This window comes from Babesia bovis, chromosome 2 (genome assembly GCF_000165395.2).
Source record: "Babesia bovis T2Bo chromosome 2, whole genome shotgun sequence".
NCBI lineage: Eukaryota > Apicomplexa > Aconoidasida > Piroplasmida > Babesiidae > Babesia > Babesia bovis.
Window position 1 is genome coordinate 785,914 of NC_010574.1, and position 17,166 is coordinate 803,079.

The 17,166-nt window shown below is 39.2% G+C and overlaps 8 protein-coding genes across 8 annotated transcripts; 4 read left to right on the top strand and 4 right to left on the bottom strand.

The window, feature by feature from the left end:
• Positions 1–103: 103 nt before the first annotated feature.
• Positions 104–2,314, top strand: BBOV_II003390 (ribosome biogenesis family protein). The gene is made up of 8 exons (XM_001609812.2): positions 104–372; positions 522–589; positions 624–750; positions 784–1,139; positions 1,174–1,436; positions 1,471–1,702; positions 1,737–2,121; positions 2,158–2,314. The coding sequence occupies exons 1-8, from the start codon at positions 340–342 to the stop codon at positions 2,308–2,310; spliced, it is 1,617 nt and encodes a 538-aa protein (XP_001609862.1). The 5' UTR covers positions 104–339; the 3' UTR covers positions 2,311–2,314.
• An 8-nt stretch (positions 2,315–2,322) lies between these two features.
• BBOV_II003400 (uncharacterized protein) lies at positions 2,323–5,356 on the bottom strand. Its single transcript, XM_001609813.2, has one exon. The coding sequence runs from the start codon at positions 5,157–5,159 to the stop codon at positions 2,325–2,327; it is 2,835 nt and encodes a 944-aa protein (XP_001609863.1). The 5' UTR covers positions 5,160–5,356; the 3' UTR covers positions 2,323–2,324.
• A 689-nt stretch (positions 5,357–6,045) lies between these two features.
• Positions 6,046–8,008, top strand: BBOV_II003410 (Mcm10 replication factor family protein). Its single transcript, XM_051767404.1, has 7 exons — positions 6,046–6,149; positions 6,185–6,239; positions 6,277–7,114; positions 7,152–7,424; positions 7,462–7,524; positions 7,567–7,838; positions 7,877–8,008. Exons 1-7 carry the CDS (start codon positions 6,134–6,136, stop codon positions 8,004–8,006), a joined length of 1,647 nt encoding a protein of 548 aa, XP_051623148.1. The 5' UTR covers positions 6,046–6,133; the 3' UTR covers positions 8,007–8,008.
• Positions 7,996–8,943, top strand: BBOV_II003420 (uncharacterized protein). The gene is made up of 4 exons (XM_001609815.2): positions 7,996–8,170; positions 8,204–8,441; positions 8,480–8,561; positions 8,598–8,943. The coding sequence occupies exons 1-4, from the start codon at positions 7,999–8,001 to the stop codon at positions 8,742–8,744; spliced, it is 639 nt and encodes a 212-aa protein (XP_001609865.1). The 5' UTR covers positions 7,996–7,998; the 3' UTR covers positions 8,745–8,943.
• BBOV_II003430 (putative peptide chain release factor 2) lies at positions 8,702–9,928 on the bottom strand. The gene is made up of 5 exons (XM_051767329.1): positions 9,770–9,928; positions 9,619–9,734; positions 9,135–9,584; positions 8,982–9,100; positions 8,702–8,945 (listed from the first exon to the last, which is right to left on the bottom strand). The coding sequence occupies exons 1-5, from the start codon at positions 9,916–9,918 to the stop codon at positions 8,736–8,738; spliced, it is 1,044 nt and encodes a 347-aa protein (XP_051623149.1). The 5' UTR covers positions 9,919–9,928; the 3' UTR covers positions 8,702–8,735.
• A 724-nt stretch (positions 9,929–10,652) lies between these two features.
• BBOV_II003440 (MIF4G (middle) domain family protein) lies at positions 10,653–14,169 on the top strand. The gene has a single exon (XM_001609817.2). It carries the CDS (start codon positions 10,981–10,983, stop codon positions 14,110–14,112), a length of 3,132 nt encoding a protein of 1,043 aa, XP_001609867.1. The 5' UTR covers positions 10,653–10,980; the 3' UTR covers positions 14,113–14,169.
• A 6-nt stretch (positions 14,170–14,175) lies between these two features.
• On the bottom strand, positions 14,176–15,197 carry BBOV_II003442 (uncharacterized protein). Its single transcript, XM_051767137.1, has 4 exons — positions 15,127–15,197; positions 14,609–15,088; positions 14,378–14,574; positions 14,176–14,341 (listed from the first exon to the last, which is right to left on the bottom strand). The coding sequence occupies exons 1-4, from the start codon at positions 15,128–15,130 to the stop codon at positions 14,219–14,221; spliced, it is 804 nt and encodes a 267-aa protein (XP_051623815.1). The 5' UTR covers positions 15,131–15,197; the 3' UTR covers positions 14,176–14,218.
• On the bottom strand, positions 15,148–16,923 carry BBOV_II003444 (uncharacterized protein). Its single transcript, XM_051767716.1, has 8 exons — positions 16,578–16,923; positions 16,364–16,541; positions 16,236–16,328; positions 15,999–16,201; positions 15,876–15,962; positions 15,701–15,806; positions 15,412–15,665; positions 15,148–15,374 (listed from the first exon to the last, which is right to left on the bottom strand). Exons 1-8 carry the CDS (start codon positions 16,896–16,898, stop codon positions 15,177–15,179), a joined length of 1,440 nt encoding a protein of 479 aa, XP_051623839.1. The 5' UTR covers positions 16,899–16,923; the 3' UTR covers positions 15,148–15,176.
• Positions 16,924–17,166: the final 243 nt, after the last annotated feature.

The following is a 17,166-nucleotide window of genomic DNA, read 5'->3' on the forward strand; positions in this document are numbered from 1 at the left end:
ACAACGTAAATTATCACATAAACTAAATACAATGCGATTATATTGTATTATATAACACACCACAGATTATAGAGTATAATGGAATCTCATGGCTCCATTGATAGCACTTGCCACATATGTTACATAGCAAAACTATCCTTGTGGTTATATCCGTTTGAAACTACTAGTTAGACTATATAAAAAGCAGATATATGATGTGTGTAATCTAAATCGATCTAATGGTATCATTAGTGTCATTTGAATCATAACGCTGCACCTGATTGAATAAATACCAAGAAGATGTTATAGCATCAACATATCGCAATTTCGCCTATACTGAATCATTGTTAATTAGATACAATGTTGAGATCATTCAACTCTAACGGCTATAAGGTATGGTTTTTGCAAAATATCTGTTTTGGTGATAGCACTGCTAATTGGACCACCTCTTTTTTAATGTTACATTAAAGTTGCTCTATGACAAACGTAGATTCATATAGAATACCTTTTGTATTCCTTAATCTGTTATATACCAACTACAGGTTTATGCCTTGTCTGCCGGTAAAACTGATCCTATGTTTCATGTGAAAAAGAAGGCAAAAACAAAGAAGTATGTTAACGTATATAGATTACAAAAAGTACAGATCGAACAGTGATGAAAACTCGAGAGTGGAATTGATCCATGATCTAGAGTTTCCACAGGCATGTAATACAGTCGACGTATCCCCGGATCATCAATATATCATCGCTACAGGTGTTTACCCACCACAAGTAAGTTGTTTTTATTTGTTTAACTAATTCTAGATCGGTATATACGACACTAATGAGATGACCTTGAAGCATAGAAGAGGTATTGATCACGAAGTATTGAAGACTGCGTTCCTGGAAGAAGATTATACTAAGCTGGCATTTTTATGTAAGAATAGAGTAATTGAATTTCACGATCGAGGAGGGAAATACTATTCTGTACGAATACCTAAGGAAGGTCGCGACATGAAATACATCTCAGATAATGCATCAATATTTACAGTGTCATCCAATAATGAAGTGTACCGTCTGAATTTAGAAAAGGGGGCTTTCGAGGTACCTCTGAAATCAGTATGCAGCTACCTTAACTGCATAGCAGAAAACCCAATTATCCCAGTGGTTTCAGCAGGAGGGTATGTTTCATTCTCTATACATATATCCATTCAGGCAAGGTTCTATTCTTGAAAGCTGGGATCTCAGATGTCAAAAATCAATATCGCAACTACTATGCAATACCCAGGATACCGATGATAGCGTTACATACTGTACATATGATTCTAGTGGAATGAAAATAGCAGTGGGCACAGCCAACGGATACTTGAAATTATATGATATACGTAATACAAAGCCTTTATGGGAAAGATTACATGTTAATGAAGAAGCAGTGAAGCATATTGAATGGGTAGATTCACTTAACCATGCAGCCACAGGTACGTCAATTGTTATTTGCTTAAAGTGGCACAGGAGTTGGCAAAGATACGTTAATAGCATGGTCGGATCATAAAAGCGTCAGGATACAAAACTCAGAAGATGGAGATTTTATTGCATCTATAGAAGGATTGGTCACAGATAACAAGAACCAGATCACCAACATCAACTCATTCAGATTCTTTCCGGATACTGGTATATGTTTTGTGGTTGGTGACCATACAAGAGTTGGGACTTATTTCCTTCCTACTATAGGAGCTGCGCCACAGTATGTTTTTTTGATCTATGATAACATCCTTTAGATGGTGCTCATTCCTTGAAAACATCACCGAAGAAATGGAAATACCGTCAGGAGCGTATTCCGGAAATGCAGAGACACAGGCATATGAAGATTTTGTGTTTGTGACTAAAGATCAACTGGAAGAGCTTAACGCGCTACAGTTAATCGGTACCAACATGCTCAAGGATTATATGCATGGGTACTTCATAGACAGAAATGTATACCATGATCTAAAGGATGTTGCTAATAACTTTGATTATGAAGCATATAGAAAGAAGAAGATACAAGAGAAGATCGATGCAAAGAGGAATATGAGGCTACCATTACGTAAGAAGAAGGTGGAGCCCGTTGTTAACGAGGAATTGCAAGAAGAGTTACGTGAAACTGCAGAAGCAGAGAATAAGAAGGTTAGTAACGTAGAATAGTTCCACACAATATCGCAGGGAGCGTCGAAGAAACAGCGTGAAAAGGCAAGATTTGCAAAGGCAGCATTACAAGATGAAAGATTTGCAAGAATATTCACTGATGAAAACTTTGCCATTGAACGGGTTGATGCATCAGAAATCAACAAATCAAGGAAGCACTTAGATAACTAAATTTAATGTTGTCTTTATACCACCATTATTTGGCGTACCTCAGCGTGTAGTTTGCGGCGACCACAGAAAACACGATACAATGCCAGCCTAACAGCTAGCAATGTCATTACACAAGTACGCTTCTTAGAAGCTTTTGCATCTAACCTAGAAAGGTACATGATCTTGTGCAAATCAACAGATTGGAACTGCTCATGCATCTCATGTTGCAGTGATTCCAAATGACGCGATGCTAACTGACTCTGTGTAATAACACCGTCGTAAGACAAAAGAGGCGCTGCGTCACTCGCCTCCGAATATGTGTCGCACTCTGATAAAGGCGCAACAAAGTCCGTCTTGCGCCTGCCATTAGCGTCATCTATAGCAGACTTCCAGAAACCAGAAGGTATCTGAGATGGGACGTCACCATTTCCTTGTTGAGGATCCTCAGTTGATTGAGTTTCGCCAGGAATAGACATGCCCAATTGCTGTACTAAAATGTCCATCGATATGCGAATGACCGTAGAGTTGTAGTCGGTGGGTAAAAAGTTAAGCAGCTCAGCAGCTGCAAAATGACGTTGAATCACTTCTTCCATCAACATGACTTGAGGAACGCCACGCATGCTATGACAACGTAGTAATTGGAAGTAAAAGTTCATCAAAAGATCAGTGGATAGCTTACCCTGCTGGAACTGCAAAGCACGGGCGTCTTGGAGTGCATCACTGATGAGATCCAAATTGCACTCTACATGTTCCACACCGAGGTCTGATAGTGACATGTTGCTGATATCAGCAGTAATTGCATTATAAACAGCCGACACTAGGTTGTCCTTATTACAAGTAACACCATCTTTAAGTGTCGATACTCCAGGTACCTTGGTAGCTGAATTGTCCTCTTTTGAATAGAAGGCATTTAACGTGTTGCTTCCACCCGCGCCACTAAAATCGTATTCATCAACGTAAAAACGATCAAGGTCTATCAAATCATCCGCTATTGCAGCAGGGGTATCACTCTCGACGGTCACGCTACAGTGAGCATCCTCAATTATGTCTAAGTGAGATTCTGTATCACGTAACGACACCCGGGTGCCACACTTGTCGATCAACGATCCGTTTACCTGGAAGTTTTCACATGGCAAAAGATCAACCTCATTGTACCAGTCAAAGGAATTGTGGGATTGTACAACGTCTCCCGCCTCAAACGGACCTGGATCTATAGTTGATAGTGAGGTGCTCAATAAGTAGGGTTCACCGTGCTTTAGAACGTTTACCCCTTTGCTTGAACCAATGTCAATATAGTTCGTTGGCTTCGATGGTTGAAAGCATGTTTCCCCCGATAGTGACAAATGACGATCTGATTCGCTCAGCTTCAACACTCCAGTGCTATTGGGTAGCTTTTTGAAAATTTCATGAGTGCCATTATCCGATGTCTCCACATTACGCATAACAAGGCGATTGAATTTAACCATCTGGGTATCAATTTCCTTGGATGGCAAGATAGCTGGGTGGTCATTTGTTTTGTTCAACGGAACCGATGAACTGATATCATTGGAGACATCTGTTTTATCAATTGGTAGCGGTAACTGCATTGTAGAACTTTGAATAGGTCCTGATTGAGGAATAGAAATGTTCAACCCGCGGCTAACAGACACTTCATTGTTTAATAATGACGCTCTTGCCGATATATCACCAGTGAAGTCAGTCCATGATGAAGTTGTCATGCTATCCACTGTCAATTGACGAGTTAGTGTCGTCTGGATAATGCGATTTTGCTCAGACAAATAGTCATACAAACGTACCGAGCCCGGATCTGTCATTAATGATAAGCCTGAACGGGTGCTAAAGTCGTCATTATATACTCCCAAATCACTAGTAAGCTCAGAAACCGGAGTTATGCCACTATTCTCCGCCATCGCATGAGGTATATCAGGGAAACCCAATGTAACGTGGTTGTCGAGCACTTCCGAAGAATGTGAACTGCCATTAAAGTTGGAAACAGTATTCATACGACTTAAGCGAGAAACATCGTCAAAGACCATATTACTACTTGCCTGTATCCATGACTCCGTTGTAGTACCACGGCATGACGATGATTGCATAAACTTTAACATCAACTGCAATTGATAATCATCTGGATGCTGTTTTACAAAGCATATCTTAGTAGAATTCCAAAATAACATAACAAAATCATCAACATGTGAAGTTTCAATAGAACATGATCTGCTGTTACCCAAAGGGGTTGATACATTCTTGTCATTCAGCGCCGAAGTGGCATAATTAAGGGATGTTTCAACCATAGAATTAACCGAAGAATCACGGTCACCATTTAAAAAGGATAGCTTTCTCTTGTTAATCTTAACCCAACGCTGCTGAGAGACATAACGCAGAGTAATCTGGCCTACAACAGCACCGCAACGATCAAACAAGTTCGTGCGAATAAAATTCAAATTGGCCGAAACATTAATGCCACGCAAATTTAGCTTTAACGTGCAAAGGCACTTTGTAGATTCTGCAGGGGAAACGATAGAAATGCTTAAAGCACCCCCCTTTACAGCAACCTTATCTTGACCGTCATTACAACAACGTAAAAGACAAAATATAGGATCAACCGATGTTGCAGATCCGTTGGATAATGTACTGTAACTGGATTCACAACGACATCCTGGGTCACATCCATCGTTTGTAGACAAGTTATATGCATCGATGTCACTAGAACGCTGTGCGATTTTCCATATCAAACTTAAACGATCATCCCGTAATGTCTGCGATACAGACTCAAATAGGGTAAGGTCGGTTATATGAAAACCGAATAAATAAGAGTGAGTGGAGCAACTGTTCGCTGTGGATAAGGCGGAACGATTAGTACTCGACATTTTCCTTAACCTAAACAACCTTACCTAATCCTTTAAATAAACATCCTGATAGATTTCAACAAACATCCAAGCAGTATAAAAGTCTTGAATATAGATACGCCTATCAAAACGTGATAAAAATGTTGTGGCGCATAATGAATGACACGTTCAGTAGACTAAGTTTGCGAAAAGATCAGTTTTATCTGTGATATAAACAATAGAGCTTCCCTGTTATTACAGGAATAAGACATGGATATGTTAATGAATATATAAAATATACAATACACATCAATGACATACAGCAACTAAGTGTATTTAAGCCAACTAGAACTGGATTAATGTCAACTATCACAGCGTTCACATTAGATATCACAATTGTTTTGCACAGCAAAAGATGTAAACATCAAACAACCAATCCACAGGAATGTCAATATCAAAATATTATTCTATATATGGATTATACACGAAGAAAACGTTGTTTCAATGTGTTAGTTGGCAGAAACATCTCGGATGTGTAATTCACTCGGGTGCAGATATACACCGAAGCTGAAGCCCTAATAAAACACAGCGTGGCACGAGGTGCTAAGTATAAATTCTCATTGATAACATTACTACAACATAACTAGACAATATATTTGCCGTTTTCTAGCCGGTGTGTAAGAAGATTGCTTCAGTACAATGACTTTTTCATTCATGGATAGACAACCATCGTGAATAACAACTATAAGTCCGTTGAATTACTTTAATAAACAACTCAATGTTATATCCAATTTTATATTTTTCCATAGATAATGATTCATTTCAATAGACATTCACATCTTGAAAATGACATCAGGCCCATTGGGGAGTTAGTCATATACAGTTAGCAAGATGCCACTATATTATCATACAATAACCGAAATGATAAAGTGTAGGAATGTGTAAAAAGTGTTGAGATCATCCCGATCCATCATATATAGGTCTTCTGACCGAATGTGTAGCCCATTTAGACTACTATGGCATCGAAAATAGGTTGGCTGAATCCAGCATGCTTGTATATTCTACAGGGGCGAAATTAAGTCGCGATGGATTCATTGCTAACGGAATAGACCTAGTTATGAAGTATGTATTGTTGTTTTCCCTTGTATATTGTGTGTAGGAAATGGAATAAATCACGTGACGAGTTGGCACTTATCTTCAAAGACAGCTCTACTGTGTTTGCCCATGTGGAGGCTTTAATAAACGCTAGAGATACGGAACAATGTCGCAATCAGTTGAAAATTGGACCAAATGTAGACTTGGCTGTTATATGTGTAGTCACAGCAACCAATACGTATGCAACGAAAGGCAATCATTTCACTGCATGGACGTGTTCAGACTTGAAGGAGAATTCTATCAGAATATCTATATACGGAATCCTTAACGAAGAACTTGTAACGGTTGGGCACGGCAGTGTGGTTGCAGTCCTTAATCCTGATCTCACCGATTATGCCAAAGATCACTATAGAGCCATATCAGTGAAGCAATGTGATAACGTGATGCTTATTGGTGTTGTAGATGGATTACAGATGTGCAAAGGTGTAACGGTAAATAGAACTAAATGTAAAAATCTTGTTTACAAGCATAAACAAGGCGAGTTTTGTAAATACCATATCAAATCTGCATTTGTGAAGCCAAAGGATGATCAAAAGAAAATTAGTCCAAGAGCGGGGGAAATTGCTAACCAGGTTAATGGTGCAATTGCCAAAATTGAAATCCAAGACAATGAGAAACAGCCGTTTATATTCAAGGATACTTCGCCCACTGACCCTGGTAAAGTAATGGCGAAATTAGGTGACCTTGGGGAGTTGTTAAATAAAGTTAACGAAATGAGAACTGGTACTATCATCAATAGTATAACGAAAAAACAGACAGCCTCCAATGATAATAGTATGCAAGTAGATGATAAAAAGAAATTTGATTCTGCGGTGCAAAATCTTAAAAATGTCATCACTCCGGTATGTTAACATCACGATAATACTAATTGAAAAATAGAATCACGCCAACAATAAACAGGTTCTAGGATTGTTGCAACATATATCCAAACATATCAGTCGTATAGATAAGGAGCATATTAAAAAATCTGGGATCATGAAAATGTGCGCCAACCTTCTTGATCATCCTATGGAAACGATAGCAATCGAAAGTCTAAAACTAATAAGGAAACTAAAAAGACCTGATAGACAAATAAAAAAGTTTTGCTCTAAGCCAACGTATATATTCGAACCTAGGAAACAGACCAAAAAAGATGTTGTAATAACCCAAGTGGTTGGTTTTATGAATGTGTAGCACACACTTATTGCAGAATTCCCAAGACGTGGAAGCTATCTTAAGTGCTTCTTCCGATGTCAACTCTTATGTAGAAATGGTAAGGCTATCTTTTCACTTACAAAAGTTATCCTTAAAACAGGAAGACTTTGAAGAAACTAAGAAAAAACTAGAAACACTAGAGCGCATGGATAAGGCGCAGGAGTACCAAATGACGGTCACTGAAATCGATGTAATTGCGACATACTGCGAAGATTGTAAAAAATGGACTGAAAAAACATCGCCTTATTGTCAACAGGAATCGCACACCTATTCCAAAAAGAAATGTAAGAAGGCTTACCATGTATGTTTGGAAGCTGGTTGTGGATACAGGTACTATTCGCTTAATGGCCAGAAACCCCCATGGTGTCCTGGGTGAGTCTGTTAGTACATCATACACATCAACGCAACAGATGCAAACAAAACACACTTTTGGCTGAAAAAAGCTCTGTATATAAAATTAGAAAAGACTACCTCCTACCGAACGAGAAACTCCTCGATTGTGAAATTGGCGCGAGAAGACCTGTAGACTGCGATGAGTAACGTCGAAAAGTTCCATGAGGCGATGCGCCAATACATTGAAACCAAAGAGTTTCATAAAATATCGCCGCATGATGCTGCTGATGTGTTTGTTAAGTTGTTAGAAGGTCATGGAATCAAGGTTATTGCCTCAGATTTCGATTCTACCATGATTGCTAAGCACTCAGGTATGAACTTCGGTATCTATTTATAACTTTTAGGTGGATTTTGTGACCCAAAGGAGGATATAGATGTACTTTCATCTGTAACAGCTCACTTTAAAGCGGTTGGTGAAAGGCTGAAAAAATCGAATATTAAACTTGTTGTTGTCACCTTCTCGGATGATTCACACGTCAAGAATCACCCTGTGTATATCAGCGGTGCGAGAATGGTAAAGAAGGCACTTGAACATAGCAATTGTGCAGCCAATATAGAAAAGGTGTATGACTTCTACCCTAGGTATGGTGAATTGTAGTAATAGTTAATACCACCTCCAGATTCTGGTCGGAACCTTCACAATACACACAACTGGGACTTGCAGCACCCATGCCCAGGCACAAGGAATACCACTTGAATCAGGTGAGTGTATATAATGTTGTTACTGACGCATTCTAGGTTTGTCATGATTTCAACGTCCAAATGAGCGAAATTGTGCTTATCGACGATGACATACATAATTGTAAAAACGCAAAAAAGATTGGAGCTGCGGTGTTATACGTTAAAGGTGCGGGGTTTGACCTTACAGAGGTTGACCTAATTTGAACCTTGCGTATATTCTAGGTACGACAGCATAACTGGCAAGAGCTCGCCATCAAGCACTGTATTCACTTCAACTGTCTCCCAGTTGGTGCGATGGTCTTTAAAGCGTTGGTCAGGGCTAAGAATGTAGCTACGCATATGACGGCCCCAATCGGCCTCAACTTCCTCACCACGCAGCTCGTTGCACTTCTCACGTAGTTGTTCCTAGATGTTGTCAGGTATGGGTATGGAGTCCTTTACCTTGTAATGTGCGTCGACCATCTCACTGATTCGGCGCATTGCGATTTCTCGATTTTGCGATTGAGAACGCTCAGTCTGTACTCGGACTGATAAACCAGTTTTCTTGTGAGTAATGCGAACTACTCTATATATATGTTAAACGAATGTACATACCAGCTGTTTCTACTTTGTTGACATTTTGGCCACCCTTCCCCCCGCTACGCATAGTCTCCACTATTACATCTTTTTCAGTAACATGTTTTGAAGATTCATAATGCTGAACGTCACGATCGTCAGCAGACAGCAGGGGTACCACCTGAACGCTGCTAAATGTGGTTTGGCGTTTTCTCATAGCATTATAAGGAGAATTGCGAACCAAACGATGCGTCCCTTTTTCTCCCTTGAATAATTTGTATGCGTAGTCACCATGCACCTCAAATTCTAGTATACGGTAGCCAGCCTTGTCACCAGGGACTACAGTCCCATCTACATAGTGCAAAGAACGTGGAAGGTCGCCGTAGAGTTCACGATTCCAACTTTCCGGTTGGCAGTAGTGTTGAATAAAACGCTTGTACATCCTTCCAAGCATCTTGCAGAAATCAAAAGCTTCAGTACCACCTACACCTGAAGGACTGTTTTACTCCAGCAAATTACATACCAGCTGTAATAGTTACTTTGCAATGATTCTTATCATATTCACAAAGATCAAGATACAAGTCACTATTGGATGCATTCTTAGCCTTTAACTTCGTATGTTCATTACTTAGAAATACGCTGCACAATATCGTATCCGTAATATAACGTCTAACCATGGATTATAAGAAAACTTATTAATAAGTTTGCTTGACACAACAAATCTTCCTGGATTCCATATAGTATGTCTGTAAAGGTTACGGAACGCCGAAGCAGCCATGTGTACTATATTAAATGCCAACAATATATGTATTACTGTAAACATCGAAACACAGAGCCGAAGTTACAGCTATCAAACCAAAACGATACTCCTTAAATGTTTCATCTCATTAATATCTTATGTGTAAAGAGACTAAGCGTCTGTGTAGTGTACACATGTGAATGATTAAGGTATCATTCACTGAAGTAAAATTCGTTGATAACACACGATCACTCGATTGTACAGTCATATGCCAACCATGATGAATAATATAATTATAAGTATCATTGTAGAACTATGATTATCTAAAATAGTATGAAGATCACGAGTAAGGACATCATTAGGAGCAATGGTAGACGTAATAGATTGACTTGAAAAAATTAAATAGACCTGACTGTTGTGAAAAACAACAAAAGTTGCAAGATTCTATAATATAACATTAAAAGGACCCATATGACCGCTGCCTTCTATGATAAAAAATATATACATATATATAAAAGAGCGAATCAAAAATATGCACAACACACTATTCTGATTACAAAATGATAAATATTCAAATGCGGCTCACGAATTTGAGCCACGTGGTCACAAAAACACATTCGCAGGACCATTGTACGTACGGTATAAAAGTAAAACGAAACAAAAGGAAACAATATGATGGCGTCTGTATGACAATAAAAACGTCAATGTATAACAAATCAAAAGCAAATCAAATAAATAAGGCGTTAAAGACTGTTCTCTGGCAATTCGACGTTGATTTTCGACCGTTGCGCCCCACCCAGGTCCCAGTGGATGGACGACCACAGTCAAGAGAAGCCATTTGACAACATAAACATACTGGAAAATGATGCTTAAGGCAACATAGCTTGTCTTTTGCGATATTTGCTATATTGTTGCATAGAAAAGAGAACACGACGAGTTGAGCTGCTAGCTGCCGCAAAGCGGTGAAGCTCCTCGTTTGTTCTTCTATCCATAGGTTTAATCTATCGGATATAAAATCGCATTTGATTTATTTATGTGATGTTATTAGTTAGTGTATTACGTAAAAACATCAGGGTAAACATATTGTAGACTCCTGGAGATATTTCAATATTTAGACAGGCTGAGTCGACACACATCAACAATAAAATGGCGACGGAACAAGGGGATAATCCCGATGAAAATGCTCCGAAGAGTACAACTACGTTCAATGTCGATGCACCAGAATTTAATCCTAATCCAACGCGATCATCTGGGACGTTGAACGCTGATGCTCCGGAGTTCATACCTGGTAAACTCGGTACATATGACGGAGGTCTAGGGTATGTTTCAGTTAGTGATATGAAACATGGGAAGAGGTACAATAGAGGTGCCTACCAGAGACCATCGCAAATGCATCAAGCGGGGATGCAATACCACCCACGTTGGTCCCCGCAATACGTTCCAATGTGGGTTCCATATTCAGTAGAAATGGATAGAAGCGGTGCTGTTTACGATTATTCGCCATACCATTACGGTCAACGAAGAGGATATGATGGTCATCCCAGGCATAACAGGTTTTCAAAGCATCCATCAGCAGATGGAGAGCTACCGAAAAGGGAACCGCGAACACCTCATGGCATGTCGGTGCATGCTAACGCTGGAACATATTCGAAATATTCTGATTCGCAAGGTGTTGAGACAACCCATGTGGATTCAGTTTCAGTTGGGCCTTCCACTGAGGATGGACCAGTAAAAGATGCTACTTCTACGCCCAAGAAAATGACGTTGCAAAATTCAAAGGATAATCAAAGCACATGGGCAGACAAATTCCGTCAAACAAACGCCGAACAAGGGGAGCCAGATGTTGTTAAAACAGAGGAACCAACACAACCAGCACCTTCATGGAATGGTAGACCGACTTTTGCTGAAATGATGAAGAAAGCCGTCGGAAGAGATCGAAAGCTGCAGGAGACTCCACCTGAGTTACCAGTTCAACCTGTAGTAGATAATGCTGAACCCGTGAACGAGCGTCTTGAAGAAGTAACTCCCACTGACACTTGTGTTGCGAAAGACAACAAATCACCCGTCAATGTGCCGCCTCAAGTTGTGGATGTATCTGTGGAAAATAAGACCGTAACAGAAGAGGCATCAGAGCCTGTACAGGATCCCATATCTGAAACAGCAGAGGTATCGATGTTGGCAATGGATTTAGATAAATGTCACATTAACCAAGAACCACCAGTTGAAGACTATACTACAACTCCGAAACACAAAGAGGCAGAAACAACTGATGTGGAGACCGAAACATTTCAAAATCAAGAGCCTATTGTTAAACCAGAGGACGATGGTGAATTGGAAAATCGCGAAATTCCAATTCAGGAAACGAAGGTCGAACCAAATGCAGAAGCCGTTTTGGAAGATGAGACTGAATACCAAGAGGTTGAAGAGCCAAGTGAGGTTGTTGATAAGGATTCCTGTTTGATTTCCGCAACTGATGACAGTGTTGATGACGATGTAGCTGAAACAAATGAGGGCACTAAAATGATCTATGATGGTCAATACACAGTAGACAAATTGTTGGCTTGTGGTTTTGAATTAAAGAAACATTATATGGAAGAGAAGCTACGTTGGGGTTTCATGGGTCCTGGCCGTGAATCCAAGGGCTCTGACCATCGTCGTGGCGTAACTTATGATGACAGAACTAATAACTCGAGATATAAGGGTGAAAACTGGCCGACGCAAAGGCGCTCTGCACGATATGATGTTAAGAGCTTTGGTTCTTCTAACAAAGGTGTTGAGTTTTCAAGGGATCAATTAGAAGCAGTATCAATACCCCGTGCCTCGGAATCCTCCTGGATTATTAAACAAGCAAAGCTTAAAATGGACAAGGAACAACAATTAATCCGCAAATTAATGGGTTTGCTAAATCGTTTAACCGTAGAGAAGTTCGACACCATTTACAAGCAGGTTTTGAGTAGTGGTGTGGAGACATATAACCAAGCGTTTGTGCTTGTCAAAATTATCTTTGAAAAGGCTATTACCCAACACCATTTCATTCCCATGTATGTGGAATTATGTGCTAAGCTATCGTATGATTTAAATAATTTTACCGATAATGAAGATGCATCTGTCGCACAGGGTGATAGCTCCACAACTGGTAAAAGTGATCAGAAGGCAACTAGAAGGAGTGACTTCATGAAGATATTACTCAACTGTTGTCAGGATTCTTTTGAAAATAATTTGAAGCCAATGGAGTGTCCACCTGATTTAGAAGGTGATGATAAATTTGAATTTGAGCTTAAATATAAGCACAGAATGAGAGGTAACATGATTTTCGTTGGTGAACTGTTTAAACAGAAGCTATTGGCAGCAAAATTACTTATAACGTGCTTGAGTGAAGTCTTTGCTAAACGTAATGAATGCATTGCAGCTACCGGAAGAATAGAAACCGGTGACAACCACTTGGAGGGCATGTGTACACTTTTGCAGACTGTAGGTAAATGTTTCGACACCGACAAATGGAAATATTCCGGGGAATTTGAAAAATATATTCAAATGCTCACTGATTTGGGAAGGAATCCAAATATTTGTTTCCGTATAAGGTGTCTTATACAAAATGTCCTAGACAGCCGGCATGGTAACTGGACTACATCCACTCCATATAAGCCAGAGGGCCCTTGTAGGCTCCAAGAACTTAGAACAAAGGTTATGGAGCAGGAGAAGCAACAGGATGAAAACGCTTGGAGACTGAAGAAGCGTGGTAAGAATCTTGAAATCAAGACTCCGTCGTCTAAACCTTCACCTGCTCCAAACGTTTTAGCAAATCCCATAGTTATTGAGCCATTGTCATCAGAGGAAATCAAGAGGAGAACACGTGGCATTGTTAAGGAGTTGGTCATGTCACACGATGCTGCAGAGGCTTCGCTGTGTATCAGTGAGTTGAACCTTGCACAAGGTCAGGATGTGGAACTGTTCTGCCATATATTCAATGCTGCTCTCGAGTCGTGTGCTAAAATCACAGCGGAAAACGAGCGGCATATTGTTGCCAAGTGGATGGTTGACCTTGCTATTGGTCGATTATCGCAGGAGTCCTTGGTAAAGTGGATGAAGGGTTTCGTTACCGACGAAACGCCAGAACATGGCTACAGTATGATGATCGAGGACTATCCGGTGGTGCCTCTTATGTTAAAGGAGCTCCTTGTATGCATGAAGGAGAGATACTCCAACGTGTCGGGTTTTGACGAGGTCTCCAAAATTATCGAAAACGATATATATCCTAACGCGGCCATGATTAACTAATTCTTAATGATTGAATGAATTTAGTACTATATATACGATGATTAGCGGTGCCGTGTTTGATGATCGTACAGATGTTAACATCCCATATTCCCACCTGCATCGATCACTATCCGCTTTCCGAATTTTGTTGCAATATATAATTTACGTCGTTGGAATCTTGATGAGCCACTTCATGAATGCTTGGAATCCTGAAGTCACACTCTATTCCCTTGCTAATATCATTCAACTTCTGTGGGATTGTTCAAACATACACCATAGAACATACTTGTTTGTATATATTGTTCAGATGATTCCACCTCTCTTGTCGTTGGCTTAGCAATAGGTGAAATCGAGTTTCAATAGAAAGTCGTAAATCTTCGAATGCTTTATTGGCAAAATCGCATGTCGCCCTTCTACGCTTCTTCAACAATTCTGTCGCACTCTTCAGATGCTTGATGAGACTTTGTTTATCTCCATCATTATCTGTTTTCATGTGGATAATTCATTTTAAACCTACTGATCTGTGTTGGATTATATGTTATATAATTCCTAAGAGGAACGGGAGAACCCGCCTTACTGAGTTCAGAGGTTTTACGTTTCTTAATTGCACGTTTTCGTTTCAATGGCACTTTATGCATGAAAACATGAAATACAGCTTCTTTTGATGGTCCTGGATCTGTTTCTTTTGATGTAATTTCATACGAGTGATTCGAAGAATTATCGGGTAGTACCTCCGCAATGTTGCATACCGCTTTGGCGTCATTTGTTTGATTGATATCTTTTTGTGTGATTGTGATCGATTCCGTGTTTTCAACATGATCTATATCATTAGTAATGTTTGTTCTTTCATCTTGTCCTGACTGTTCCATTTTATCTGCTACCGCCATAAAAGGTCCCTCCTGAGGCAATTGTATGATAGCCACACTAGATTTCTTTTTTTGTGAACTATGACAACTGGCTTCATATATGTTTGTTTTGGACTTAATACTCTTTTCATCTGATATTTTTATTGTTTTTATTGTTGTAAGGACATACCCATAAGTGGTGTACCAAAGGCACGTGTAGTAGTGCCCTACATAAGAAGTCTAAAAAGTATAATATGAACAAACCCGATTGAAAGATGGCGGAAGTGTGCTACCATATGGTGAGTTTTGCCCACTCTTCGTGAGATACTGATGGTGCAATGTGGGAGTTTGCCACTGAAGTGCTGTATAAGGAGTCTCTTCCCCGATAGTGGAATATGAGATATATGGCGCACTATAAATGTGGTTGTTAACGGGAAGCTATATAAATTATCAACGTAACATTTCTAAACATTACCTCCATTGATATGTAACTACATTTAGTTATTGGGTTGATTGAGCCTTTTTGTATAGTTCCACTTATGATTGCATCACTTGTGGTACAGCGTGATATATATGCATCACAGTTCACACGCTCCTTATAAAAATCGATGACTGCTTTATCGTATTCCAACTTTTTAATACAACTAGTCTTCATACATGTCACAATGAAACGATATTGCATTGCTAGCTGGTGTCGGAATCCACAGGCAACCTTATTGGGAAGATTTTCTGAAATTTATATTTATTGAAGAATGATAGCCAACCTTTTATATATGTCAAATTCACATCAAAGTAAAATATCAATGAATCGTTTTTATCTTGGAAGTCAATACAACTGATCAATGGCAATTCGATAGCCATATCCATAGTCTACAATGTAGTGTTGCCCATATCATTTTTAGAAGTATATATAATGTCTACGCTTCAATTCAAACTTACATCTATGGGTAGTATAGTGATATTGGTTCGAGTGAATGACGCTACAGCGTCATGAATGTTCAAAAGAACTATATCGTTGTCAATCATCTATATTGGGTGACGCTGATTCATAATTTTATTTACCCTTTGATCAGTATAGCTGACTTTAAGCATACATTTACGCCATATTAATGGATTGTTATAAACCGTATCTATGCACTTGAACACGGACTCGACATCAGTGGTCCCCAAAGCAATTTCTCTTGCAACTGAAATTACAACAATGCATTTGATATCCCTTATTGACCTTATAAAAGGTTCAATGTCGACATAAAAATTTATTCCGACTGTGGTGTTTGAGGAAATACATTCATAACTTACCATGAAGTAGTAGAAGGAGTAAATTACGAAGCAATGATACAGCCTCATACAGGTTGCGTAGTTCAAATGTGGTATCAGATCCTTTATCATCGACTGAAACATAATGTATTTGTAGTGCAAATACGTACTAGTGATGTGATACTTCGCAATAGCGTTACAGATCTTTCTTAAGATCCTCCTGTATATTCTGTCCAAGTTAGCACGTCTGTTGTGCTCTATCATGGTTTGCGTACATGCGTTCAACAACCTAACACAAGGTACACTTCTATCCCAATCTTTTATCTTGCAAATGTTCATAAACAACATCTACAGCGTTTGACTGGGACAACTATATATCTGTACCTCCATATTGTTGACATACTCATTATCTACCAATGTGTTGTATAGATTTGGTGCTACGGTAAAACATGTAATAATTGCTGTCAGGATACGATCTGCAAGTAGGAATTTATGTTGACAACATGCATTAAGTACGCAACAGATAAGTGGTTTGAAGTTCTCTTTTGTAAGGAAAGCCTGGGAAGATATGTCATAGAAATGACCATTAAGTTGTAATGGAGTACCGGAAAGTGATTCCTGTATTCCATCTGAATGAACATAGCTATAGTTCTTCAGCAACGATGCTGATAACTTGGGATCGCTTCGTCGCAAAGTAGAAGCCATTTTATAAAGTGGATCTAAGGTATACTTTGTATATAAGGTTTCATTGATGCGATGATTAAGGAAATTTCACACTTGTGTTATTACTACGAACCAGTGGTATGATATTTCGCTTCTACCTTGCCAGGAAGGTTAGGAGTAATACGTTTTTTGAAATGACATTGTGTGTTAACATATTGACATAACCAATGTGTAAAAGAATACTAGGTTATTCGCCTGGCAAGTAAAATAGATCTACAGTTAAACTGTAATTTAGTCAATTTCATAATGG